At 54.2% G+C, this 27,976-nt stretch overlaps 1 protein-coding gene across 1 annotated transcript; it reads left to right on the plus strand.

Annotated features, from left to right (window-relative positions):
• Positions 1 to 18: 18 nt before the first annotated feature.
• On the plus strand, positions 19 to 27,976 carry FAM83F (family with sequence similarity 83 member F). The gene is made up of 5 exons (XM_016126473.2): positions 19 to 504; positions 19,495 to 19,662; positions 20,198 to 20,319; positions 21,251 to 21,939; positions 27,320 to 27,976. Exons 1-5 carry the CDS (start codon positions 19 to 21, stop codon positions 27,367 to 27,369), a joined length of 1,515 nt encoding a protein of 504 aa, XP_015981959.1. The 3' UTR covers positions 27,370 to 27,976.

A 27,976-nucleotide genomic window follows, 5' to 3' on the forward strand; every position in this document is an offset into this window, starting at 1 on the left:
GCGGGCGGCCGGGGCGCCATGGCCGAGTCCCAGCTGAGCTGCCTGGACGAGGCGCACGTGAACGAGCGGGTGAGCGAGGCGCAGGCCGCCTTCTACTACTGCGAGCGGCGGCGGCTCGCTCTGGAGGCGCTGCTGGGCGGCGGCGAGCAGGCCTACCGCGAGGGGGTCAAGAAGGAGCGCCTGCGGGATTTTCTGTCCAGCCAGGAGCGCCAGGCCCTCCGCACCGCCTGGAGCCCCTACGAGGACCCCGCCCCCGCCCCCTCCCGGGGCAAGAGCAAGGCCAAGGCCAAGGCCCCGCCGGAGGCCCCGGCTGAGCCCAATGGGTCTCTGGCCTACTGGCCCGACCGCTCCGACACCGAGGTGCCCCCGCTGGACCTGGGCTGGACCGACACGGGCTTTTTCCGCGGCGTGAGCCGTGTCACCCTCTTCACCCACCCCCCCAAGGAGGAGAAGGCGCCCCACCTCAAGCAAGTGGTCAGGCAGATGATCCAACAGGCCCAGAAGGTAGGCTCTGCCCCCGCCCCTTCACGGGTGGGACCCCACGCCCAGCCTGTTGGACCAGGCGCCACTTCAGGGCAAGACCGCCCTGACCACCCTCTGGAAAATGGTCCAGGAAACCTCCGTCACGTCGTGGGGCTGTGGCGAGGCCTCTAGAGAGGATGGATGTGAACGTGTTTGGCAAATGGCTAAGTGCTGGACAGTTACTACTGCAGTGTCCGGAGGCACTGGCTTCCCTCTGCCATGTGCTTCTAGGTCCCTGTGGAGTTCCTCTCCATCGGGAAGAGTGGGGGCTATGGGGCCCCCGTGGTAAAATCGGCCACTCAGAGGTCATGATAATAACCGGTGTGCTGCCCAGGGATTTACAAAACATATCCCTGGCCATTTTCTTATTTGAGATTCAAAACAACCCCAGGAAGTGGGTGGTGCGACCTCCCCACCCCCACCCTAGGCATCTGTTCTTAGACTGCTGCGGTGAAGGCTGGCCTGGCCGCTCACATTCACACTCCCTGCTGGGCCCAGCTCTACAGCTCAAGCAGCCGGAAATCAATGAGGAATGTACTGCGAGCACCTACTGTGTGCCCGGTTCTGTGCTGGGCGCTTGAACAAGGCAGGTGGGTAGACTCAGCCGCTCAGGAAAGGCTCCCATTTATCTCATCTCATCTGCTCTCCTTGGGGCCTGAAAGGCGGAAATGCTTCTAGGTTGGCTGGTTAGAATAAGGTACAGCAGAGGGAAGATTTTAATCTTTACTCTGTGCCCTTGGGTAGGGTTACCTGCGTAGGGCTTCCAGGTAAAATATAGGATGCTCCATTAAATTTGAATTTCAGATAAATAACAAATAATTTTTTAGCATTAATGTGCCTCAAATATTGCATGGGGCATGCCAATACTAAAAAGTTCGTCACTGGTTACCTGAAATTCAAAGTTTGTGGGGCATCCTGTTTTTATTTACTAAACCTGGCTCCCTGCACTGAGATTTGTTAAGAAACACCAGTAGCCTTTGGTGTCCAGTTCAGAATACACAACAGGAGTGGCTTGGGTTCACTGTTCGAATTCAACTCAATGAATGTGGCTGGAGTTCTGTTACCCCTGGAGGCTGACTGGCTAGGGAGGGAAGATTAACCCAGAAAGAGCAGTGGTGGGGCTCCTCTTACAGGAAGGGGCGGTGATGCAGGTAGCTGGCCAGGTTGGCCACCAGAGGAAGAGTTAACCATGCACTGTACAGATTACTTCCTTCTCTAAGTAATTCCTCATTGTCTGCCTGAGTTTCCTTTGCCTTTTTGTTTTGCAGAATGTAATATACAAGTTTGAACTGAGGAGAAAGGATGTGGGTGATATTATGTAGCAGGCTGCAGCTGGGATCAGGAGTCAAGGCTTGTAATTCTAACAAACCCTGATGATTTATTAGCGCTTAGTATGTGCCAGCCACTGTGCTAATGATTTGCTTGCATTTTCTCTTTTGCTTTTCACAACAACCGAGTGAGATGGATATTTTCATGATTTTTGGATTCAAACAGTTACTTGCTGAAGGTCACTTAGCTAATAAGTGTCTGAGCCAGGATACAAAAGCCAAAGTCCTTGCTCTTAACCACTGTGCTACCCTGCCCCACAATCTGATGATGGTGCAGCAGGATTAAACCAAGGAGCTCGAATGGAGTTAGCCTGGCTGCAACCTGGGGTACAGGCTGTGTACTCCATTACAAGAAAGGAGAGACATGGCCCCTGCCCACTGGGGCTCCTAGTTTCATGTGGGATGTCAAGAGTTTCTAGTGCATAGTAAAGTGCTCTTAAGTCTTTAAATGTATTACAATAGAAATTTTAACAATTGTGAACTGATCCAATATTCTAATTATCAGAGTCTAATATGTACATATTTAACCATTAGTTATTTCCTGCGTGCCGACTGTGTGCCAAGTACTAGCCATAGGAAGATATAATCTGTGGCCATTGCCTCCAAGAGTTAACTCAAATGTTGGGGTTGTGCTGTGAAAAAAAAGAGTTTTTGAGACAGAATGTGCCTAATCTGGGAGGGCTTCCTGAAGGAGGTGAATTACAGAATTGCTAGAGGAAAGAAGGAAACTGGAATTGGCAGTTTCTCCATAAGAGTCTCCGAAGTAGGAGTGAGGGATTTTCGTTTCAAAGCAGCAAACAGCTTTGATTGGCCAGAGGGAAGAGCTGTGCTGGTGGGAGCTTTGAGCTGTGTGGGGCCTGGTGTTGGGTCCTGCCACTGGGTCCAAGGCAGGCGCCCAACCCCCTGGAAAAAGCAGCTTCTGACCCTGTCTGTGCCCACTCAACTCCCAGGCCTTCCAGGCCCCCACCCTTCGTTACTGCTGCTCACATCTGTACAGCGCCTTCTCAGAGACCTTATGAAGCAGGTAGAGCAGAGAGGTCAACCCTGTTTCACAGGTGAGGAAACTGAGGCACAGAGAAGGAAAGGGGCTTGCCCAAAGGTCATGTGGCTGGTTACAGAAAGACCCAGATACCTAACTTCTGCCTTGAAGGTCGCATCTCTGACGACTGCCTGCCCCCAGCCCTACCCCAGCTTGTCCAACTGGCAAGCAACCCTCCATGGCCATTACTAGGTCTTTCCTCCTTCCTGTTCACCCCGAGGGAGGGAGTTTCCAGTGAGAGCCTGGGTGCTGTGAGGCCGGGTGGGGCAGCCCGTGAGGTGAGGTGGTTTGCGTGTGGAGACATAGCGATTGGGGGAGGAGAGGCAGAAGGACATACATGTCTGACCGTGTGTGTGCCAGAGTTTCACATTTTACCTCATTTAATCCTCAGACTAGCCTCGTGAGGTGCTGTCGGTTTTATTCCTGAGTGATAACAGGAAATTAAGGCAGGTGGGAGTGGAAGGTGTAGCTATGATTTACCCCTAGCCACCACAGACCAGTGAGGCTTTGGAAGTGGGGCCTCGGGTGTGGAGAAACACGTCTAAGTAGGAGACACTTTGAAAATATAATTGTGGACTGGGGAGAGCGGGAAGAGAGTGGTGGCCAGTGAGGACACAGCCCAGCAGGTGTGGAGGGAGGACCACGTGGAATGGGAGGAGACCTTCAAAGGAGTCAGTCTTAAGTTTTGTGCTCTCTGGGCCTCTGCTAATGTCACAGTCATGGTCACACTGGTTCAAACATTTGGCCATATTTACTTGTGGGGTGGGGTTTTATTTATGCTATTTTTTTTTCCCCTTGTGTGATACGCTTTGTCTGCTTATGCTACAGGCAGGAAGGGTACCTGCAGGGACTCAGAACTGAGTCCCAGGCCAGTCCCACGCTGGCATGGAGGACCAGACCCGGGGGGTTGCTGCTGCTTGGGCCGCTCGGGTCATTGTAACTGCCAGTGGGTGGCCTTACAGCAGGACCACACATAGACTGGGAAACTCTTGGTTCTTATTTACCAAGGCAGAGCCAGATGCTCAAACAACTGTAACTTGGACGGGCTAGTGACTTGGAAGGGTAGTACACTTATTTGGTCACTGGGCAAACATTTCGAGGTCTGCACTAAGTACTAAGCACTTTAGTGGAAAACAGACATATAAAACGCCTCTACTCTTAAATAGCCTAATAGTCTCCTAAACCATCATTATAATACCGTATAATGAGTGCTTGGCTGGAGGGTGTGGCAGGAGGGCCACGAACCCAGCCCCTGAACCGGGTTTCAGGGCCTTTGATGCTGAGGACCCGTCTCCAGTCATGTCTGAACGCGGCAGGAAGGCTGAGACGGCCCCAGGCCATCCACCCATCCTTGTGCCCAGGCTCCCTGGTGACTGGTGGCATCCATCGGTGAGGCTGCTGGGTGGGTTTAGAGAATACTTATTGCCTGTGCTTCAGGAACAGAGGGAAATTTACTGCCTGGCCTTCCCCCCCCATCCCCGGTCAATCTTGACCTTGCATTCCTGGGCCCCATTTCCTTTGAGCCTCAGTTACCATGTAAGGCAGAGTATTATCTTCATTTCATAAAGGAGGCCTCTAGGGTTCAAAAGGGTGAAATGTCTTATCCTCACTCAGACCACCACCAAGGCAATTACCCAGCTTCCCCAGGTTCCTGGCCAGGATGACCACTGACCCCACAAAGATCATGCGCACAGCCCAGGAGAGGGAGGGTGCTGGACAAGGCAGCCTTTGTTAACCAGGAGCCACTCCGCTTTGTGCCGTTGCAGTGGGAGGAACAGGCCGGCCTGGTTTATGGAGGACAGAGGGGCATGGGTATCCTGGCTGGGCCCTACCTCACCCCTGCCTGTGGATGGGTTTGTCCCCTTTCTTCAGGGACCAGTTCAGATGCCACCTCTTCCTTGGTATTTTAGCAAATTTTCAATCCAAAGTGATTTTTTTTTTTTTTATTCTCAGACATGGCTCTTTATCTATGTCACCTGTGTGCTTGGCACACCGCTCGCTTGAGAAGAGCCCATTTTATCCTCGGACCGAGAGCTTTGGGAGAGCGCAGACTCCTCCTTAGTCCTCTCCCGGCTCCTTTGCAGGGCCCCAAGGGTCAAAGGCAGTCAATGATTTGTTTAAAGGACTAGACACTGTCTCCTATTGGCCACAGTCTCTCTAGGGAAGCAAGTGTCTGAAGTCCTGGGTTGAACTGCACGTCGCCAGGGGACTTCTTTAATCCCTATTGTGACTAGTTGTCTGGCAGCAAAGAGAAGAATACTCTAAATTGGGAGGTTGGTGATTGAGGTCAAGGGGGTTCAGAGGGTCTTGGGGAAAGGCTCCAGGCAAGAGCATGGTTGGCCAGGTTAGAGTCTAGGTAGCTGATAGGGGTGAACACCTGGGTACACATGCCCAGGGAGTATGGCAAAGTTTCGGAGTTGCCAGCTCACTGCACCAGGAGACCCAGCTGTGCAGGCGGCAGCCTTTGTCACTGAGTGGCGCCCACTGTCTTCCCCCATTTGCCTCAATCGGCGTGTCCTTCATTCAGGTACTTTCAGCAGATAGTACTAAGCGCCTTTTCTGTACAGGTACCATGCCAGGCAATGGGACATAGACATGAATCAGATACAAAAAGTTTATGTATAAAATTTGTTAAACGTTACAGTTTTGTGAAATCTGAGTCTGATGATATATTCATTAACCACCTCACTACCTTGTTTGTGAGCTGGCCCCAATTCTTGACTTGCTCCTGACTCTTCCTTCTCTCTCTCCCTTCCCGTCCCCTCCTCTTCCAACTCACAGGGACAGCTGGCTTTCTCTTGAGCTTCAGAGCTGCCTTTCAAAAGCCCGATTTAAGTGAGCAGCCAATGGCCTGCAGGTCCTGCACCCTGTCCCCTCTGCCTGACCCTTCTTCCCTCTATGAGTGACCACTCCACACAGGCTTTGTTTTGGAGGCCCTGGGCAGCTGCAGGGTGTTTGTCCCACGGAGGCTGGTGGGAACGAGACAAGCTGCAGCTCTGGGGACTGAGCACCACAGAGCCCTTGCAGGGTCTTGCCCCGGCCTGTCCCGGCATCCTTGCCAAGCCCGGGTGCTTTGATGGTTGGATTCTGAGTCTCTCTTCTTTGTGCTCAGTCACATTTCAGGAGCCAGGATTTCCGAGCCATGGAGACCCTTCTACTACAAATGAAGGACAGAGGACATACTCTGAACTTGAAAAGTCTTGGTTTCTCCCCTGATCTAGGCACTTACGCTAGCCGTGTTCTTTTGGGTACATCAATCTCTGAGACTCTTGACTTGCAAAATGGGAGGATGATGCCTAAATTCCTGGATGGTTTTAAAAAACAGGGGAGAAACTGCGTATGAAAAACAAGGAGAAAGTATCATACAAATGTCAGTTGTCTTGGAAAGTAACTACCGCCTTCTTCATTTTTTCTGGGAGCGGGGGAGGGAAATGCAGCTGAGTCTTCTCCCAGGAAGTGGGGCTGCCCCGGCCAGGAGATTAGATTGTTGGGGCAGGTGTGTTTCCTATTTCCTCTGAGCGAGAGGAGCAACTGCCCACTGGGCTCCCCCGCTCTCCCCTCCCCCCACATTTATCGGTTGGCCTTGACTTGGTGGTGGCAGCGTGTCAGGGCAGCTGTCTGTCTGCTGCCTCCACTGCCTGTGGGGCTGTGGGATCTGACTCCTTAACCAAGGATCTCCTCTGGGAACTGCCATGGTCAGAGACAAGACAGGAAGGCACAGAGGAGCCCCAGCTCCCAAACTGCGCATGCCTGAGGCTGTTCTGCTTGTACAGTCATCCAGAAGGGCCTGACTAGCAGCACAGGCCCAGCCCAGAGCCCGAGGGCAGTCTGGAAAGACTCCCCACAATTTAAGCTTTCAGGGGAGGGTGACAGGGGAAGGAGGGTGTTGGGGCACGGAGGGATAGGCCATTTCTCTGTCTGGAGGGGAGGACAAGCTAGGCTTGGTTCCTCTGAAACTCTGAGATTGGGAGTTTTCCCAGGAAGTTCAAAAGTAGAAAAATGGGGCCTCAGTAAGCCGGTGCCCGCTTTATGACCTTCTCGGTGTCATGAGCGGCATAGCCAGGTCTGCTGGGCAGCGGTCTCAGGAGGACAGGCCACTGCCCGGGGGAGGAGGACACAGCTGGGAACTAGAGCCTGGGTGTCCTCGTCCTTGTTCTGGCTGTTGCTTTCCTCTCCTACCAGGTGAACTTGGGCAAATCATTTGACCTTGGTGGGCCTCCATCTCTGCGTCCGCATGGGATTATTCTTGCCTCCTTGTTTACAAGACTGCTCTGAGACTCTAGTGTGAGACTGTGAGATAGCACTTTTTAAAAGATGCAGATAAAAGGAATTTCTATTAAGAGGAACTAACATTAATGAAAGAAAGGTGCTACTCATTATTTCTTTTAATTAATCCGATCCACAGCACATTACAAGGCAAGTGGTATTTTCCCAGAGGCTTGGGTAGGCAGAAGGTCATAGAACTCAGAAGAGGCCAGCTGGGGTTCCATGCAGGCCTGAGGTCAAGGCTGTGTCCTTCTGCTACAAACGAAGGTTACCTTTGGAGATTGCCCCTTGGGGCCAACGCTTTCCTCTAAAACTTCCAGAAACAAAACATATTTTTTGCTAGCCAGGCCTTGGGAAGCTCACGGACTAGTTTAAGAGACTAGTACAGGACTGCTACTCTGAGAGGGGGAGAGGATTCTGTCTGCCTGGGGGCACCGGGGGGGTATCACTGGGAAGCTGAGTGTGAGTGGCTTTCAGGGATCTATATTGTCCTCTTAAAGGCCACTTTCTGGCCCATGGGTCATGCACCTTCACTGATAAGCTGAGACCTTGATAGATTCTCAGCCAGCAACGCCCCAGCCCTCCATGCTGCCCCCGCCCCCGCCCCCAAGGATACTGCCTCGCTTGCCTGGTGGATCCGCCTTTCTCAGAGTTTACAAGGCAGAGCCTGTTCTGGGGCAAGTGTCCCACGGGGGTGAGGGGAACAGGGCGGAGAGCAAACAAGCCCGCAGTGAGGCCTGGCTGCCTGCCTGCCTACCTGCCTCTGCCCCTGGTGCTCTCCTGAGCCTCCCCCTCCTCCCCCCGCAACACCTCACCCCCCCAGACACCAAGCGCAGTCAACCTCAGCTGCCTTCCCTAGTTTTCTTTCTGCTCTGAAATCTGTGGAGTCTGCGGGCTTGCTAATGGTCCTAGAACCGTAGCCCTGGGAAAGAATGTTTCTCATCATTAGGTTCTGGCCCGAGCTTCCAGTAGCCTATGAGCTCATCCTGGCACAGCGTGCCCGGTGGTTGTCACTCTCGGGGCCCCTGGCAGTGCTGGCGGGGCACTAGGAGGCTCGGCATAAATGTCCCTTTGGGTTTGTGTTCTAGCAGGGAGTCGGCAAATGGTCGGGGTTGGGGCGAGGACCAGGACTCTTTATGTTTTGGTGGGTCTTGGTCTCTGAAGACAAACCTTAACCCCTACTCCCCACTGCCTGGAGATTCCCCACATTTGCTGGTTCATTCAACATGGTTTGCTGAGGACCTACTATGTGCTGGGTTCCAGAAATATGCGGATGAATGAAAAGTGGACCCTGCCTTTTCATCTAATGAGGGAGGTAAAAAGGAAATAAATGAGGTGCAGTTAGGGGCACATTGATAGCTATTGTTTTTTGAGCACTTACATGCCAGACACGTGCCAGCCCTCTTAAGAATATATTATTTCATTAAATTTTCACAACAATCCAGCAACTTTCCATTTTACAGATGAGGGTCCGAGAGGGTAAGGCTGGTAAATAGTGGAGCTGGATGGGAGCCGAGCCGAGTCCGATCCCCACCAAGCTCCTGGGGGAGCCGAGGGGCCCAGGAATTGACAGAGCTGAAGCAGCCAGTTTGGACAGGGAGGGCGAGCAGAGGGTCAGAGTGTGCAAGGCAGGCCTGGGCGCTCACAGATTCACATATTCCTTTCACCCCAGTGCCTTCCTGACCGCCTTGCCCAACCGCACCCCACCCTGCAGGCTCCACCGGCCTCTCTTGGGACGCCTTCGCAGGTAGCATCACCTGGCGATGGCCACGAAATTGCCCCTGCTGCTCCTCAGAACCTCCTGGGCACACTGCCAACTGCAGTTGTCTTGCCCTGATGGATCAGTCAAGAAATACCCTGGCAGGTACTTTCTGAGTCCTTTCCTGCTCTGCCCTCGTATGAAATGGCGCTCAGAGCTCCGGGCCAGCAGCTGATCCCGAGAATCGTTTATGTATCTTCATTGGATTTTTTTAGCAGCTGATTTATCTTCTTAATTATGTTTAGCTTTAAGCTAATGTTAAAATGAGCTTGCATTAGATAATTTTCACTAATTAACACTAACTTAGTGCAGGGGAAGTTGTCCCAGAAGCACGCCGTGGGGCAGGGAAAAGCTGGCCGAGGTTCTTAAAAGGACTGCCATGCTCACTCCCTGGTGGATCATATACAGGTCTTCACGGCTGGATTAGTTGACCTTGCTCACGTGGGTACTGTCTGTTCTGTTTCTCTGGAGAGCCAGCCTGGGTCTCCTTTGCATGCCTCCTTCGTCAACTTAGTTTGGGGCACAGGTGTCAAGAGTGATGACCTCACGGGGTCAGATCAACAGGGAATGAGCCCCAGTGGTACACAGCAGGGAGACATGACCCACAGGGTGGGCCGCAGAGGCCTGCACAGAGGCCCGGGGTCTGAGAGAGGAAGCGGCCTGGCTGGGCGGAATTGGGCTCCAGTGGCTGCCGGTGCAGCAAGGGAGCCTGGTGTTTAATGAGGTCTAATTAGTGAGCCTGACACAATCTAGCATGGCTACAGACAGCTGGGGCGCCTCCGCTGACAAAGCACAGACGCCCTGCTCGGGGAGTGGGGGCAGCCTAGCCTCCAAGCAGAGGACAGGGCCCCATTGGTCTTGGTTCTGCCCTGTTGATGGGCCAGGGCTCTGGTCTGAGCTGCTTCCTCAGCTCCCGGAGGGAAGCCCCCGCCACAGAGGGATTCTGTTTAGTGCAGTTACTGCCGATCAGGCCCTGTTCAGGTAGCAATGACAGGTCTCTGTCCTCCACCCACCCCCACCCCACCCCCATCAAGTGCTCAGACATAGGCCTGAACGGACCTGCATCCTGGGAAGGGGCACACACTGCCCTGGGGGCTGGGGACCAAGAATGGTCCTGAGACAGCCTCAGAGAAGAGTGGAAGGGGGTCCTCAACTGGGAAAGGGCATTCCCATGGCCACAGGGATGGGGCCCTGACAGCTTGAGTTAAGTCACCAGGGCTGAGGCTGCAGGTGCATTGGAGAACAGAACTAAGGGTGTTTATTGTCAGGGGAGGGCCTGGGTTGGAAGCACAGGGAGGGTCTTGGGCCATGTGGAGGGCTCGATTCTATCGCAGTTGGGGACCAGAGTGTTTGAGTAGGGGAACAGCATGTTTAGGGTTGTTATGGGATCCACCTGCTGAGAGGAAGCATGATCAGGACTGTGTAACTCCATCAAGCTGCCGCTGAAGGCCAGACACTGCCAGGGAGGAAGGGCAGAGCTCGGCCACGTGGCGGGCACCAGAGCAGGTTCGGTCTAGGCATTACTGCATCCCTTTGCATCCTTGCCAGAACCTGGAAGCAGCCTCACTCTTCAGGTGGACTTCAGAGGGGTTAAGTGGTTAAGTAACGCCCACGGTCTCACCACCAGCATAGGACCCCCGACCTCAGAGTCTCCGCTTTCCACACTGCAATAGGTTCTCCGACTGTGGGGATTCACCCGCTACTGGTGCAGCCTTATCCACGAAAGCGAGTCTCTGGGGTGTGCCCAGGGCACTGAGGGCCCCTCCCCCAGCCCCAGAGTGGAATCCTGCTGGTCCTCCGGCAGCACCCGTCCCGCGAGGCCACATCCGGGCACCTCCTGTTCTGGCAGCGGGTCTCCTCGGCCTCGCGTGCTGGCTGCTCTCGGTGCAGGTGTAGGTGCCCGAGCAGCGCATCGTGCAGACTCTTAATTGGGCTGCGCTTCCCCTCAATTAGTTCGAGTTTTGACCTTTCCGGGAGTGCAGTGTTGCTTCGGCTTTAATCAGCACCTGGGCTGGGCCTGCTGGGCACGGTGTTGAGCAAAGTAAAAACATCTCCACCTTGATGTCTGAGCGGGTGGGCGCTCCGGCTCTGGGCTCCCGGGGTGCTCAGCGCGCCAACACTGGCTGCCTCCTCCCCTCACACGCCCTCCTCCAAAGCGATGGCCCTTTGTAAAGGAGGCACCGGCCTTCGCCCACCGCTCTGACAGGCCGAGCGCTGTGCTCCTTGCATCACCACGTCATCTCATTGAATACAGAACAGCCCTGTGAAGAGGTCACCTCCCCATTTTAAAATAAGGAAACAGCCTTAGATGAAATGACTCACTCTAGGCCACACCAGGAGGAAGACTTTCCGCTTCCAGGGAATGTATTCTCTCCCAAACACCAGTCTAATCCATCCACCACTTGCCTTGCGTTCAGAGCGCCTGAGGGCAAGGTACTGCCCAAGTGCATTTTCGGGAGCACGCAGAACCAGGGTCTCTGAGGATGGGCTGGGACCTGCACCCCCAGCCGGCACCCCCCCACCCCACTCCCGGTGAGCCCTTATGTGCTAGCTGAGAACCACTGCCCTGCAGCCCTGATCCCTCTTTGGGGAGTTCAGAGAAGGACATTCCAGTCTGAGAGGACTGGATCCAGAGGCTGGCCCGCCTCTGCCCTCCCAGGGAACCCAAAGGACTGCTCTCTGGTCCCAGACAAACTGACTCCCCTGACCTGCCAGACAGACGGCCATTCTGGGTGGCTTCAGCTTGACCAGTCTGCCCCTCTGCTGCCCTGGCGTGGGGAGTTAGCCCCATTCTCCCGTAGCAAGTGAGTTTAATGGCTCCTGGCAACTGCACGGCTTTTTCCTGAGATTTTGGGAGCATAATCTCATCTGTCACTCCCGCAGACGTGAGAGGAAGGCAGGGCAGGCATGGGAGTAAAAAAGTCAGGGCCCAGGCCCGCATGGGTAATCAGTGGGAAGGCAGGGGCTGGGACCTCCCCTGTGCCTCGGTGGGCTCCCTTCCCTTCCTCCCCAAGAAGAAGTGACAGCCACCTCCCTCTGCTGAGCAGGCTTGGCTGCGGCCCCTTGCTTTTTCCCCATCGTGCAGCTGGGTGGGAAAGGGGTGGATCTTCGCCGGGACAGCAGCCATAGCCGCTCCAGTCCCTAGAGGCTCCACGTCAGCAGAGCTGGGAAACCAGTGAGGAAGAGGGTGGTATCATCCCCAGCAATACCGATGCATCCTGGTTTCGTGTCGCCAGAGGAGGCTTAGGATCCTAGCCAGAGTAGATCTGTCCCCAGAGCCCGCTGTGACCACATCATCTGGGGGTGATAGGCGTGGATTACTCAGAAGCCCGGCCTTTCTGTCCCGCCTCTGCCAAGGCCCAGCTGGGTAACTTAGCCTGCGGACTGGGCATTAGGGGTCCAGTTTTCTCCTAGCTCTGAGATTCTGCACTTCTGGAATGCCCTTCAGTTCAGGGGCCCAGTACAGAGGTGCAGCCTGTGCCCTGCAGGCAGGCCTGGCCAAGGGGCTTTTGGGGGCTGATATGCAGCCCATGCTTCACTTTACTAATTCGTGTCCCATCACGGGCATAATGACACACTTGAATTTGCACAAAGGCACTTACTGTATGTGCTTGTGGCAGCCCGGCCTCCTGGCCTACTGTCCTTGGTGTGGACTTCTACCCCCTGGCTAAACACTGCCCTCACTCATGGGCTGGCTGCTCCTTCAAGATCTCAGGTGGGTGGTGCAGAGGCAGAGAGTCTGGCTCAGGCAGCAGTCCCAAAAGGAGCCCACTTATTTCCCCTTCCCTGCACCCCTAAGGGAGCGCTTCAACTCTGCCTTCCAGCAAGATGATCCAAACAGGAATCTTACTCGGCCTTCTTCTTCTTTTTTTTTTTTTTTTTAATTTCTACCCCAGTGCCTTGTCTTTTTAATGAAATAAAAGAGAGAACTACACAGCTACCTCCATACCCAACAAATAAAACAATAGACATGAAATAAACTCCGTTTAGACATTCATTCGACAAATGAGAACTGATTTTGTGAGATGTTCCCTGAGGGTAAGGATTCTGAGAGAAATTAAGTGCTCCCTGCCATTCAGGAACTACCACAGCCCAGGAAGGGACAGCAGCTGTGACAGTGAAGAGTCTTGGAGCTCTGTCGATTGCTGGAATGCAGCGTGGGCAGGAAAGGGGGAGTGGCGGACATTATTGGGTGGGGAGAAGTTCAGGAAGTTCTTGGCCATCTCAGAGATGCGCAGATGTTTCACGGAGGAATGGAAGGGCCACAACCAAAGGACTTAAAGCTGCCTGATATGCATGGTGGTTCTCAAAAGGTCTGTGTGTGGGGGGGGGGGGTGCAGTTTTGCCCCCAGAAGACATTTGTCAGTGTCTACAGACAGTTTTTGGTTGTCACCACTGAGGGTGATGCTGCTGGCATGCTGCTAAACATCCTGCAATGCACAGGACAGCCCCCCACAACAAAGAGTTACCGGCTCCAAAAGGTCAACAGTGCCAAGGAACCCTGTGTTAGCATAACTGCAGGTCATTCTGCAGGACAGAGAACAAGGGGCAGGGATGAGGTGGCCCAAGACGAGGCCGGGTAGGAGGGCCTTCAAACGCCAAGGTGAGGATCTGGACCTCTCTTAAGGGCTGTTGGGACCCACTGGTTCACAGGCCTCTTGTTTTGGGGGGATCACAGCTGCAGAGAATGAATTGGAGCACAGAGATGGGGGAGGAGAAACTAGTGAGGAAGCTCTTCCAGAAGTTCTGTAAGAAATGAGGGGCCCTGAGCCAGGGCAGCGGTGCTGGGGGGACAGACAGGAGCTGACCTGGAGAAGGTGTGTGGAGCGGATGGGACCTGCTGGGTCACTGGGTTTGTCGAGTGGGGAGAAGAGGAAGGCCAGCGGGCTGGGGGTTCTGGCTGGGGTGATTGAGAGGATGTTGACTGTGGAGGTGCCTGAGGGCGAGGCTCTGGGGCTGGGCATCCCGCTAGGCGGGGTCACCCACACACACCGGGGGTGCCAGTCCAGGCTGTCTTGGGCAGAGCTGCCGGGGAGTGTGCGGGCAAGGAGCAGACCTTTTCCTCGTTTCTGTTATCTAATGGTAATCAAGGAGTGGAGAGAGACTCCGCAAAGCTGGCAGTTTAATTAGAGGTGAATGACGGCGGGACTCCGTCCGGAGTCTCCCTCGCCCACCCTCCCCGCCCCCCGCTGGGGCAGGATATCAAAGCAGGAGATGTGAAGCTGAGCAAACAGAGAGCTCCAACAGCTTCAGAGCGTCTTAGCCTGCGCCGGCGCCAGCTTCTAAAAACTCCTGCCGCCTCGAATTAACCTCTCTCCCCCGTGCCGCACATCAGTGGGTAACTGGGTAAAGGACACGGGGAGTCTGCCAGGAGGAGCGGGTGACTGTGCTCTCCTGACCCAGGCTGCTTCCCCCGGTTCCACGCCTGTGCCGTCCTTCTTTTAAAAACCGATTACCCACTGGCCCGGGGAGTCTCGAAGCTGGGTTCGTTGCGCAGGTTCAGGGGCGCATTAAACACCCGAGCAGAGCGAGTGGGGAGCCGGCTGTCAGGCTGGGTCTTGGGAGACCAGAGCGCAGGGTAATTATCACTCCTCCGCCTCGAGATTGCAGGAGTCAGCGAGCAATTGATATATATATTTTTTTCCTACTACAGATATTTCACTGTTTAATTGGTAGTGACACAGATGGCTGGCCCACATCCGGGGGTGCCACAGAGCGAGCCTCCTGAGAACCTTGGCCCTGGGGGCCCTCAGGACTTCCCGCTCCCTCCAGTTTGAGATCTAAGATCACATCCTTCTCAGGTGGGGGCAGGGCAGCGCGCTCCCTGCTTGCTCTCTCAATCGCAAAGCACAAACAAGGGTGCGAATCCAGAATCACCTCTGTGAGCCCGTCAGGCAATCAGTCCTCAGGGGTCCAGTGAGAGTTGACTCTAAATAAGCTGGTGGCTGCGGAGAGTTTTGAAATGAGCAAACGGTGGACTCTGGCCTCAGGCAGCGCTTGGGAGATAGGCATCTAGGCATCGGGAGCACCACGAGACCCTGGGAAGCTGAGTTCTGAGGGGATGAGGCCCAAAGTGTCACATTAAAACCCTCCGAGGTTGTCCCCAACCCAGTCACGCCTTCCTTGTACCTAGCCCCAACTGCTCCAGGAAAACCGTTTGTTTCTTTGTTTGCTTTGGACCTCAAGTACAGAGCTGAACGTGAACCTCAGTTCATGGTCCGCGGCCACCATCAATCCGCCGAAGGCCCCTCTCCTTTTACTTTCTCTTTTCTCCTTCCGTAAGCAGCCACCCGAATGTATTCAGTATTTGTCCTTGGACATGTCTGTATCCTTAAAAAAAAAAAAAAAAACTTGCAGCATTATTTTGTGTAGTTCGTTTTTATTTCCATAATGGTATTAGGCTGTAGAGCTCACCCTTTAATATTTTGAATCGAACTCTCCATTTTTAGAGGAACCATCCGAGCTCTGCACGTGGAACAGGTTCGTCGCCACTGCCCGCCCATTATTCTAGAGGTGGCTGTTAAGTCGTGTCCAACTCCTTGCCGTGCTAAAGGACCCCGCGGTGAATGCCTTTGTTCCTGCCCCCTTTACAGATCCGTGCAAGCATCCTGAGAGGCTCCCTCTGGGTGCACGAGGCTCCCTCTGGGTGCACGGCCAAGCCTGGCGTCACCCGCTGTGGTTATACACACCCTTAAATCCACTGAGCTGTGCCCCCCACCCCCCCAAGAGGAGCTGCCCCAGTGTTCCCTGCCACCAGCAGCCACCAGGGTGCCCCTTTTCATTTCCTTGCTTTAATTTGCATTTGTCTGATCGTTAGTGAAGTCTGCTTCTCTTTATGTACTCATTAGACGTTCAGGTATCTCCTCCAGGAATGTCCTGCTCATATCCTTTACCCATTTTTCTTATTGGCTTTCTGTCTTTTTCTTGCCAATTTGCAGAGATCCCTTGTATATTATAAATTCCTTTCGGTTATAGACATTGGAGATACCTTCTGCCTATCACCCAACAGCTACTTTTGTCTATGGCTTTTTTCCTTGAACAGAAAATCCCTAATTTGTCAAAAGCATCTTTTACAAGTTTTTTATTTGCCTTATGATCTGTGCTTTTGGAATCTTAAGAAATTCGGTCTTAGGTCATGAAGATATTTTCCTACATTTCATCCATTCCTTTATTAGTTTTATCTTTCACATGTAGGTATTTAGCCTACCTGAAATTCACCTTTCTATCTGGTGTGACGTAGTGATCCACATTCTTTTTCTCTAAGCCGGTTAGTTGTTCCAATAGCATCTGCTGAACAGCATCCTTTCTCCACTGAGTAGTGATGCTGCCTCTGTCAGATTGAAAGTTGGGTGTATGCGTGTAGGTACATATGTTTCTGTCTTCTATAATTGTCAGTCTGATTACTAAAGCTCTGTGGTGTGTCTTAGTATCTGGGAGGACAAGTGTCCCCTTTTAGCTTCGCTTTTTCACAATGGACTCAGCTACTGTGGATCTTTATTCTTCCTCACATCTTAGAAGTGTTTGAGTTCCTCCAAAAAATTTACTGAACTTTCATTGGAATTGTATTGAATCTTGTTAATATGGGGAGAATAGGATTTTTTAAATATTAAATCACATTATCCATGAACATGACTTTTCATTTATTCACCTATTTTAAAAGGTCTTTTAATAGACTTTTATAATTTCCTCCATAAAGGTATCAGTTCCTAAATACTACATGCTTAAGTTGCAATTTTGAATGGATCTTATTTTATGTTTTTTAGCTGATTAAAGCTGTAATAGAAAAGTGCTATTGGTTTTTATAAGTTTTTCTTGTATCTGGCAATCTTGCCAAATTCTTCTATTAACTCTAATAGATTTCCCTGCATTCTACTGGGTTTTCTATAAAAATATCGTCTCTAAATACTAATAGTTTTGTCTCTTCTAGCCTATCCATGTCTTGTTTCTTTTCTTGTCATAGTGTGTCAGTCAGGACCTCCAACACTGTCGAATAGCTGTTGTGATAGTATTTTTGACTTGCTCAAGACTTCAAAAGTTTCTCTGTTAAGTGTGCTTTACGTGGGTATTTTAGTAAATAGCCTTTATCAAGTTAAGGAAGGTTCTTTCTATTCCTAGTCTTTGAGAATTTTAATCACAAATAGGGATCTAGTGTTATCAAGTACTTTTAAAAACTTAAGATAATATATGATTTCCTCTTCTTGACACCATAAATGTTATAAATTAAAATGATACATTTTTATGTTGAATCATTCTTACATTTCTAGGATAAGCCTTACTTGATTGTGCTGTATTATGTTTAATTCACTTTTAATGACTTACCTACATCATTTATATTTTCAAATTCATCAGTGCATCAATGGTCCTAATATTCTTTTTACCATTTTTACTATTTCTTAAATAGTTAGAATTTCTTTAAAAGTAAAGATCCCTAGTTATTTCTCTTTTCACTGAGTATTTTATTTGCATCTCTTCTGTTTTTGACATGCTTGCTAGAAGTTTGTCTATCTTGTCTAGTCTTTTTAAAAGGTAAGTTTTTCATTTGATGTTTCCAAAATACATTACCAGCTGTCCCATCTGTGTGAGCCAGCATGATGCAGTGAAATGAAGATTCTGGAGTCAGACAGACCCGAGTTCAAATCCCTGCTGTCTTGTGTGCCCTGTGACCTCAGACACATTACTTTGTCCCTTTGCACTTAACTTCCTCATCTGTAAAATGGGAATAACAATCCTCCTCATTGTGAAGATCAAATTAGGAAATTTACCTAAAGCATGCAGAACAAAGTGAGGCCCATTACAAGTGGTGCATGTCAATCCCTGTCCTCAGTGCCATTGTTTGTGCCGTGCCCTTTGCCTGAAACGCCCACCTCCTAGGCCCCTGCTAGCCCCTGTAGCGCCTGTGTGCAGTTTAGAAAAAGGCGTGCCTTCTCAGGCCGGCCCCGTTCCCGCTCACCCCCTCAGCCCAGCGCCCTGGTGCAGGGCACGCTGGGCACGCCCTGCACACCCAGGCATAGCAGCTCTGCCCACTTTCCTGTTCGGTTTCCTTCTCTGCCCATTTCTCACGGTGGCCAGGCTGCTGAAGCCTCCCTCGTTCCCCCCTGGCTGGAAGTAATCTCTCTCCCTCCATCCTTCCTCCCTTCACCTCGCCAGCCCTGAACTCACATCACATGTCATTTGTACATCCATTAAGGCATTTATCTCATTTTACCTTATGTCTTAGTTATTTAGTGCAAATGTCTTATCCAACTGGATTAATCCCTTGAAGTTATGGATTATAGTTTATTTGTCTTCAGATTCTCCCTCTGCCTGGGTTCTCAGTAAATGTTACTTGTATGAATGATTGAGTATTAAATGTAGGAGCTAAGAAGAGCTTTATATAATATTGTGTAAATGGTGTTGCGGGGGGAGATTCTTTAGAGGCAGGAGTAATGAGTGGTAGGGCCCATGCGTGAAGGTGAGGACGGTGAGGATGGTGGTTATGATGGAGGGTACCACCTAGCTGAGCTTACCATTTGCCAGGCACTGTGCTAAGTGCTTTCATGGTTTACCTCTCTAAGTCCTCACAACAGCCCTTTGAGATAGATGCTACTATTAGCTCCGTTTTGCTGCCAAGGAAACAGGGGCTCTGATGAGTCAGCAGTGACTTGGTATCCCAGGCCTGGTCTGCTTGACTTCGGGGTTTGGGCTTTCAGTTAAGATGACCAGCAGATGCCCTCAACCATGCAGCAGCCACCACTTACTGAAGACTCGCTCCATACCAGACATTGTGTTCATGCTTCCCAGGCATTATCTCTAATCCTGAAAAGTATAGGTTATCTCCACTTTACAGATAAGGACACTGGAGGCTCATCAAGATTAAGTGACTTGCCTAAGGTCACACAAGTGGAAAGTGATTATAACCAGATCTCTCTCACCTTAAAGCAGCACAGTGCTGAGGGCCAACAAGAAAACCCTTGCACTGGAGTGGAGGAAGGGTTGTGTGGAAAAATGCAGGAAGCTAAGGTCAGAAAGGCAGATCTGCCTCGGGCCGCAGAAGCCTGCTGTCCAGCAGGATAATCACTCCGTCTACATCCTCACTTCTGGAAACACAAGCCTTTGCCCTTAGCTTTGCTCTTAGGGAAGCTGCAGGGAGATCAAAGCACCTGCAGAGAAAGTGGTGTCTGAACAGATCTAAGACTTGCGGAAGTGAGTCCATTCCACGCCTCTCAGCGATCATATCTTCTTGAGCCTGCTTGTCTTCCTAGGGCACCAGGACTAGCTGTCTGCAGCCTCCTAGATCTGTCCTGACAGGCTTCTGAAAAGCTGCTGCAAGATCCTGGGGCAGGGGCGGGGGGGGGGACGGGGGGGGGGTTGTCAGGGATGGCCGGCACCCTCGTAGGTCCCCAGAGCAGAAAGCCCATCTCTGCTGCGCTCAGATGTGCTCAGGGATGGGTGTGGATGTGGAGAATCCAGGAGAGGTGCAGATGGGGTTTTTGACTCTTGGCCACCAGTGACCCCAGGCCCAGCGGGTCCTCTCTGGGCTGAGATATGTCTCTATAAGTGTGTAGTCACCATGTGCCTCACCAATGCCCTTCTCCATCCAGGTCATTGCTGTGGTCATGGACCTCTTCACGGATGGAGATATCTTCCAAGACATTGTGGACGCCGCCTCTAAGCGCCGGGTCCCTGTCTACATCATCCTGGACGAAGAGGGCGTGAAGTATTTCCTGGAGATGTGTCGGGGCTTGGAACTTACTGACTTTCGTATTCGGGTAAATTATACCACCGGCAGGGGGTAGGGGGAGCAGGAGAGGAGACAGGGACTGCCTCTGCCCCTTTCTCTGCCTCTAGTTCAGGGGCTCAGGCGAACAAGATCTCAGCCCCTTGCCTTTTGTCTGAAACCTCGCCTCCTGACCTGATAACTCTGAATTACACGCCCGGCTTTAATTTTATCCGAAGGCTGCTGAGGCTAAGGTGGCAGCTCTGGCCCAGTCCTGGGGTGCTCTGCCTGCAGTCACTGTCAGGGTCAAAGCGAGGGCTGTGGTTCTCTTCTAGGGAGCTTTGGGAGCAAGCAGGAACCACTCTGAGCTTATCCACACCCAAAGCAATATCTGCCAACTTCTTCCAGCTCTCTAAATGTTAGAGTTCCACTTGTCAGGCAGCAAGAGGCAGAGTCTGGTGCCGGCAGAAGCCAGCAGGCAGGGTCTCACGGATGAGAGGGCTCCCTCCTCTGCCCAAGCAAAGACGTGGCTCAGAGCCCTGTGGGCCCCACCCTGAGTGACGGCGCCTTTCTCTTCTTCTCAACAGAACATCCGAGTCCGCTCTGTGACGGGCGTTGGCTTCTACATGCCCATGGGGAAGATCAAGGGGACCCTGTCATCAAAGTTCTTAATGGTAGATGGTGAAAAAGTAGCCACTGGATCTTACAGGTGGGTTGGACCGGGTCTGAGTGGGGCCCGGGAGGCCGTTATTCATGGTCACAAGCATTCATGGTCAGGAACGTGCCGGATTGGAGCCTCTGTGGTCGTGAATTTAAGAGGCCGTGTCTGATCCAATGGCCCATCCCTTCCCTCAAACTTCGTGGCTACTGGATCCTTCCAGAAATAGGGTCAATTCTTACCAGACTTTAAGCGCAGCCTGCCTTCTGTGGTCCACAGCAAATGGTTGCATGTTGAGGGTAGTCGTTAGGCGGGACAAGCAGGAAGCAGAATGTATCAGATCTGGGAAAGAAGTATGAGGGCATGGCCTGGAAGGAATGTCGCCGGAATCCTGATTCAGAAGTAAATCACCAGGAATGTGAGGGATTGTATCTGTTCAGCATCTGCCCTCCACGTAAATTAAAATCTAGGTGCAGAAAAGAGACCTGGGCACCTAAAACAATAAATGGCATACCCTCACATGGTTAAAGTGTGGGGTTTTATAGACGCTAAGTGCTCTAAAAATTCAAAGAAGAGCCCGTAAGGAATGGAATGATATTAACCATAGCAGCAGCTACAGTAACCATTTATTATATGTGTGTGTTGTGCCAGCTTCTGAGCTAAATGTTTTGTACACATTATGTCACTTGAGCCTCATGACAGCCCTGCGAGCCCCATTTTACACGGCACGCAGGGCAGAAACCAGGTTTGAATCCAGGTCCGACTTCTCATGTGCTTTCCTTGCACCCACTGCCTGCTTTCTGCATTCGAGGCCAAGACCTGGGAAAAAGAAATTGGGTCAGTGGCGGGACAGCACCCCAGCACGAAGGCCGGGCAGCAAGGAGTCCGGCCTGGTGGTGTTGAGCTTGCCAAGGGGCTGCTGGCAGGACGAGGCCGCCAGCTTGGGCACATACGTCTTGCTTTTCTGTCCCCGTGTTCCCAGGTTCACCTGGAGTTCCTCCTACATAGACAGGAACCTTCTGCTCCTCCTGACAGGGCAGAACGTAGAGCCCTTCGACGTGGAGTTCCGGGAGCTGTACGCCATCTCCGAGGAGGTGAACTTGTACCAGCAGCTTGGCCTGGCCGGAGGCGCAGGCAGGCTCGGCCTCAACTACTCCTCCACCGTGGCCCGGAAGCTCATCAACCCCAAGTACGCCCTGGTGTCCGGCAGCCGCCACCCGCCGGGGGAGCTGATGCGCTGGGCTGCCCGGCAGCAGCGGGAGGCTGGCGGCAGCCCAGGCGGACAGGAGGAAAGTAGTGGAGGCGGCGAGTCAGCCCGGCGCCTGGAGAGCTTCCTGCATGACCTGGTCACGCTGGAGCAGATGCTGCCCCCCGTGGAGCCCGTGCCCCTGGGAGAGCTGAGTCGGAAGGGTGGCAGGGTGGTCTCTCACCTGCACGTGGACCTGAAGCCCCGAGAGGCACTTGTCCGAAATGGCAAGGGAGAAGCTGCCAACGGGGAGGCCGCCGCCGCCAAGGAAGGCAAGCGCTTCGGCAGCAAGATATTCAGCCGACGGGCCAAGAGGCCTGCAGCGACCAACGGCGTGGCCAGCTCCCTCGCCGCCAAGACCTCTGGCGAAGTGGACTTTACAGCGGAGAAGAGGCTCAACGATGGCTCCAGTGCCAACGTGTCAGGTGAGCCCTCCCGCCTCGGGCCCAGGGCTCCCCAGGCCTCTGGGCCGGAGGGAAAAGCGAGAGCAGAGCCCTGGGGTCAGACGGTCCTCCGCTCCCAGTCCGCTCTGGCGCGTCTGCTTCGTGGCCTTGGGCCAGGCAGTGCGGCTCTGAGTTTCCGTTTCCTCTTCTCCGAAAGGAGAGAATGGTGCCTGCCTTGCCCAGCCGTTCTGAGGGTCTGAGTTGCTCCGAGCCGAGCTGGGCGCGGAGCAGTCCAGAGCTGACATTACTGCTACTGTGGTCTTGGAAATGAAGAATCAGGGGCCCAGTGCGGCCGAGGGGCGGGGCTCAGGCTCGACCCCTGCCCCTGAGAATAGCGCCCGGGCCCGCCAAGCTTGTTCCTTGTCGGGACCGAACGTGGTCAAACACGCCCCACCCTCACCTATGCCCCACCAACGCCCTGACCCACTTTCCTCGTTTCTGCTGTGAATAGTTTGCCTTGGTTCCTCCCTGTGTTTATTTGATAAGTGGTGTTTGCTGTGCTGCCTGCCGCTGGGAGAGCTTGTTCCTGATGGTGTTATCTTTCTAGCTGTCTCTCTGGGATCCCCTAGAGGTCCCGGCCTTCATCTCTTTCTCCAGAGCAGTCTCCAGAGCCACCTTTCCAGAGGCCGGCAGCGACAGCCGGGGCTGCTGCCGGTGCCTTTTCTCATGTCAGCATTTCCGAGTCAAAAGGATTTCCATGTTGGGATTTCTCCCTCTCTGGCTGCGGGGCTTGGCAGCAGTGAGCCTGGGCTCCCTCCCCGGCCAGTTAGTGATGGCGGGGCCTGCGGGCCTGCCCCGGGCAGCCCGAGCGCTTCCGGGACCCCCGCATCCCCCACAGCCCCAGCTTTGACCTGATGGGGAGCAGCTTGGGCACGGGGACCATAGCCGTCTTCACCTCCACTGAGTCTACAGCCCTGCTGCAGAGCCTGACAGACTCAGTCCGTGCCCCTAAAGTGAGGACAGGCCTCGGAGTCCCCGTGAACCTGGGCACCTCCACATGCCAGGTCCTTCGCACAGAGCCTTCTCTCCCCTCTGCCCTCCAACGACCTCTGTGGTGGCAGGAGGCAGCTGAGAAAGGTGCATTTAGTGGTCTCCTGGCGCAGTCAGTGGTCCTGGAGCCAGGACTCAACCCTGTGTCCTGTCAGGGAAGAGCGGCTGGCCCCGTCTTCTTCCCCCTGGGCTCCCTGGCACTCCCAACACCAGATGCAGCTCTGTACCTCTCGTTTGGAGGGAGGGTTGCCATGGTGAACACCTGGCAGCGAAGGGAGGGGGAGGGGTGAGTCCAACCTCGAAAGGTGCCATTTCCCAGGTCCCGATGGAGGTGAAGTGGGAGCTTTCTCTTCCTTCAGGCCCTCACCCCGAGGTGCTGTTTCCATAGAAACAAAAGGCCCTCTGTCTTGTCCCTTCCTCCTGCCTTCCATGAGTCTCTCAGCATCCGGTTCCCCTGCTTGGACCACTCGGACAGTTGCTGCCACTGCTGTTTCTCCCTGAGTGTTTGCTCACGGTGCCCAGGAGCCCACCAAGCAAACCCGCCTGTGCCCTGGGGAGACCCCTCCCCCAAGCACCCGGCCCCCCGAGAGCGAGGGAGAGAGGAGAGCAAACTCGAGAGTCACATGAAGTCAGAAGGTACGAGGAGTGAGATCACCCTGCTCCTCTCCAGGCTTCAGAAGAAGCAGCTGCCTCGTCCAGCGCTGCCTCTGCCCGCCCGAGTGGGCGCCCAGTACCCGAGGGCCTGAAATGCAAGTCTTCGAGGAGACCTTTCCTCTCCCTGCTGCTTTCCTCCCTCAAAGGCAGGGCAAGGAGCAGGAACTCCGCTCCCCAAGGGCCTTTTCTAGTGGCCTCGAGCTGGGCGGCCTTAGTGCTTCCTCCGGGTCACTAGGACTCTGTGTGCCGGAGGGTCAGGCTCCTGCCCACACAGAGGCCCCCAAGGTTGGCACTAGTGCTGTCGTCTGGGAGGAAATGACTTTGCTGCTGCCTGAGGGCCCCCCGCTCCAGGGAAAGGCTCCCCATCCCGCAGTGAAGGTTCAGACCATCATCAGAGCAGGCGTCCAGGGGTCTCAGCTCCCAGTACCTTGCTCCTCACTCCAAGGACACACCCTTCTGCCTCCCCAGGCTGCATCCTGGTAGGAAAGAGGCAGGCTGAGCCCTGAGGGATTCCGATGTCCCTTCACGCTCGGATTCTGACTCTGGCCTTTCTGTCTCTGCTGCCTTCTTGTCAAGGGAGAGCCTGGGCTGATGACAGGGTGGGCGAAAGAGAGAGAAATAGAAAAGCTAAGCGCTGACAGCCTGTAAAATCGCTCGATAAGAAGTATATAGCTGTCAAACAGCATGCAAATTTTTGCAAACCCAAGTGTGGTCTTCCGGAGAGCCTTCGGAAATGCCTTCCTTTAGGTCTGGGATCCAGCGAGCTGCTGGGCCGCGTGGCGGTTTGAAGGCTCACGGCCCCCTCTACTGGCAGAAGCCGAGCACCTTCTCCTGCTGGTTTTTCTCTGGGCTGAGACCTCAGCACCCGGGCAGAGCACTGCAGCGGTCCCCGAAAGGCAGGCTTGGCCCCGTTTCCCCACATCTTTCCCCCTGGTGTCTCACCAGCAGACAGGGTGAGGAGAGTGGTCACTGCCTTTCAAGGTCCTCTGGGCCCAGGCTGTTCTTCCCTGGGTTCTTTGAGGTGACTCCAGCGGCAGTCACCTTTCCAGAACTCTCCTGGGTTCCCCTGATCCATGCGTGGACAGGACACCGTGGCCGCCAGTGGTGTGGCTGCTGTGCTCCTGGATCTGGGGACTTGAGGCTCACCTGTGACAGCCCGGGGGGCTGGAGGTCCCAGATCTCTCTCCTGCAAATCTGGGTCCCTATCCAGGACAGAAGATTGGGCATGTGCTTCTGGGGTTCAGAGCTCCATAAGGGGCCTGTGGACCTCCGGATGCAGGGTAAGTCTACTCAAAGCTGTCTTAGTCAAGGCAGAGTCGTTGTCGCGCCTGAGGAGTGTGGGTCAGGCCCCACAGCTGGTGCCTGGAGGCTGCGGTCTGGTGTGATAAGCCTGAACACCGTTTCCAGCTGGGGCCCTGGTCACACAGCACAGGTGAGGGGAGCCGAGCGAGCCTCCTCCAAGGGACCGATCCCACTCGGCTCTAGGGGAGAGGCAGGCGTGCTGATTCTCGTTGGCAGATGTCACATGCCCCTGCCACATCCTGATTTCTCTTGGGGCTTATGTTACTACCTGGGTGAGTGAGGTGAGTGAGGGCACATATGTCACCCAATCAACAACATCTCTTGATGCTGCGACTGCTGCTGTAGTTGTTAGGGTTGGCGCGCGCCCTCGCATAGCTGGCCGCTGCATGCCGGCTCATTTCATCCAACAAACGTGTGTGTGTGTGTGTGTCTGCCTGCAAAGTCGGCCCTGCGCCAAGCACTGTTCTCAGTCCCTGGCACAGCAGTGAACAAAACAAGCAAAGCCCCTGCCCCTGCGGGGGTGGCGAGGGCAATGACCCTTTCGTAAAGGTGATCAGACAAAGGGGCATCTGAGCAGAGCCTCGAATGACCGGAGAGAGTGGGCGTCCAGGGAGGACTCTTCCGAGAAAGGGGAATGTGAAGCCCTGAAGGTCTCTGGTCGTGAATATAAGTGTCCCCGCCTGCCTCTCTCCTCGCCAGGCCTTGTCTCTTCTGGGCCCTTACTCTGTGCCGTCTCCTCCCATTCCCACCCTACTTTAGTCTCGCTCCAGTGTGACTTCCCTTCGCAGTTCGCCTTTCTCTCATAAGCCTCCTCTGGACACCCAGGCCACACATACTTTGTTCATCAATGCTTCCCTATTCATCTGAGCAGGTCTGCCTCGCCTCAGCCTTGCCAAATACCCGCACGCGGTGGGCGCCCCATCCGTGTGCACCGAAGGAACGAGGGAACACGAAGAATGTTCCTTCAAACGGTTTCTCGGCTCTCATCCAGCCCTAGCAAATGAGCGTGCAAGTCGGCACTCCGGCCTCCTCTGGGAAGGAGCAGGGGGCCGTGCGCGGCGTGGGAACCAGGTTCCCCCGGTGACCCGGCTGCAGGACCCAGAGTTTCTTTCACTTACCTGCCTCCAGGGAGAAACTTGTCATCTGCTCAGCTGGCCAAGCAAATAAGACGAGTCGCTAAGGGGAGGAAGTGGGGACGGACGTGTCCATTGCAGCTGCGCCCGGGGCAGCCGCAGCACTGCCATGGAAGACGCCCGAGCTCCTTGTCGGAGCCCTCCGTAAGGGGCGTGCACGGTCTAAGCTCTAACCTCAGCCTCCAAGGAGCTCAAGTCGCAAGGCACAGTTAATGGAGCAGGACACCTAGCGGGGAAGGGGCCCCACCGGGACCTGTCCACGTGTCTCTAGCTAATGGCCCAGGAGAAGAGGCAGCCACCACCTTAATTAAATTCACAGCTGAAGTGATAGGGGAAGGTGGTGTGAGCATCAGGAACAGGCAGGAAATAACTCGGCAGCTCCCACCTGGGAGAAAGGCAGCCAGGGCGCCAGAAGGGCACGGATCCAATGGCTGACACCTCGCAGGCAGGCCAGGAGTGTCAGCGTCTGCCTTGCGGCCCGCCCCTGCACGCGATAAGCCCCAGAGCAGGAATCCAGCCAAAGGAGCCACCGGCCTCTGCTAGGGATTGTAAAGGAAGCGGAAATGGATGGAAGGGGCCCGGGAAGAGAACTGTGTGTCTCTGGCCTCAGGGAACACAGCGTTCTCTCGCGCCCACCCCCGCACCCCCCGCCATGTCTTTCCTCTCAATGAAATGTGTTCCCTCCGTCCTCTACAGCAACCCTGCCTCCCTAAGCCTGTGGTCTCTGCCGTGCTGCTTGGCTCTCGGTCAGCCTACTGACCTCACCGAGGCACAAGTTTTTCCTCTTCCAACCTAGGCAGCCTGCACGGCAGAGGAAGCCATGAGTGGATTTGGAAGATCAGGTTCTGATGCCAACTGGCTCCAGGAGCTGGTGGCCCTGCTGCCCTCAGCTGTAACACAGGGCTGATGATACCTCCTCGGAGCGAGGCCACCCGTGAGGATGACTGTGATGCTTTGTAGGCTGCGAGGCTGCATATGGTGTTAGCTACAGGTGGACCGCCTCTTGGCAAGACTTTTAAGTCGTTCACTGCAGTTGTTGATTCGAAGTCTAGATCCCTCCCCACACCCCGTGAGGTCAGGGGAGGGCAGATCCCTCGATGTCCCAGCCAGTGGCGGTCTTGCGAGGCTGCCGGGACCGGAGGACGTTGCCTTTTGCTTTCCTGGGCGCCCTACTGACCTGTTTCCAGATCAGCAGGTGTGGGCAGTGCACATGAGGGGCCGGAGGCAAGTCCGCCGAGCGCTTCGCTGACATCATTCCCCACCCGTGTCCCTTGTCTCCGCAGGTAAAACAAGTCCCAGTCCTGCCAAGACCAGCAATTGTGTGATTTCCTGAGCTGCAAGCCAACGATGGGCAGGACCTGTGGATGACCCGCTGTCGTGTCCTGTGGAGGACACAGGTCAGACTCTGTACTAGTTTGCACATCGGACCCCTCCTGGCCTCCTGCCCAGCAGCCTCCATCCTGGCCTCAGGGCCCCTGACTCTGGGATGTGAAGGTCTGCAGCGTCTCAAGACAATCACACGCCTCCACAAGACCATCGGCGGCCGGGCAGGGGTCGCTCCTTGTTTACATGAAGTGGAAGCTTGACTAGTGTCCGCTCTCCGTTATGCCCGACCCCCTCCCTCCACTGGCCAGCCTCGCCCTGCAGGGCCCCTGAGGGGGTGAGCCCGTAGTATCTTTATACCTTAATGTGATAGGGTCTCCAGGGCAGCCCCAGCCCCCTGCCTTCTCCTTCCTTGGGCTTCCCGGTGCTTCTGGTCCCCACAGCAGGTCTGACGGAATAAAAGGGAAGAGGACAAGGCTCCGAGCCAAGGACCCAGTCTTCCTCTAGCCTCGAAACTCAAGGTGGGAGATGCCAGGACAGCGGGAACGCTGGCTACGGTGGCCTTCCTGGCCTGGTCCCTGCCGGCGCCTGCGCTAGACACTGACTGGCACGAGGGA

The sequence above is a fragment of the Rousettus aegyptiacus genome, unplaced genomic scaffold (assembly GCF_014176215.1).
Source record: "Rousettus aegyptiacus isolate mRouAeg1 unplaced genomic scaffold, mRouAeg1.p scaffold_m13_p_2, whole genome shotgun sequence".
NCBI classification, from domain to species: Eukaryota; Metazoa; Chordata; class Mammalia; order Chiroptera; family Pteropodidae; genus Rousettus; species Rousettus aegyptiacus.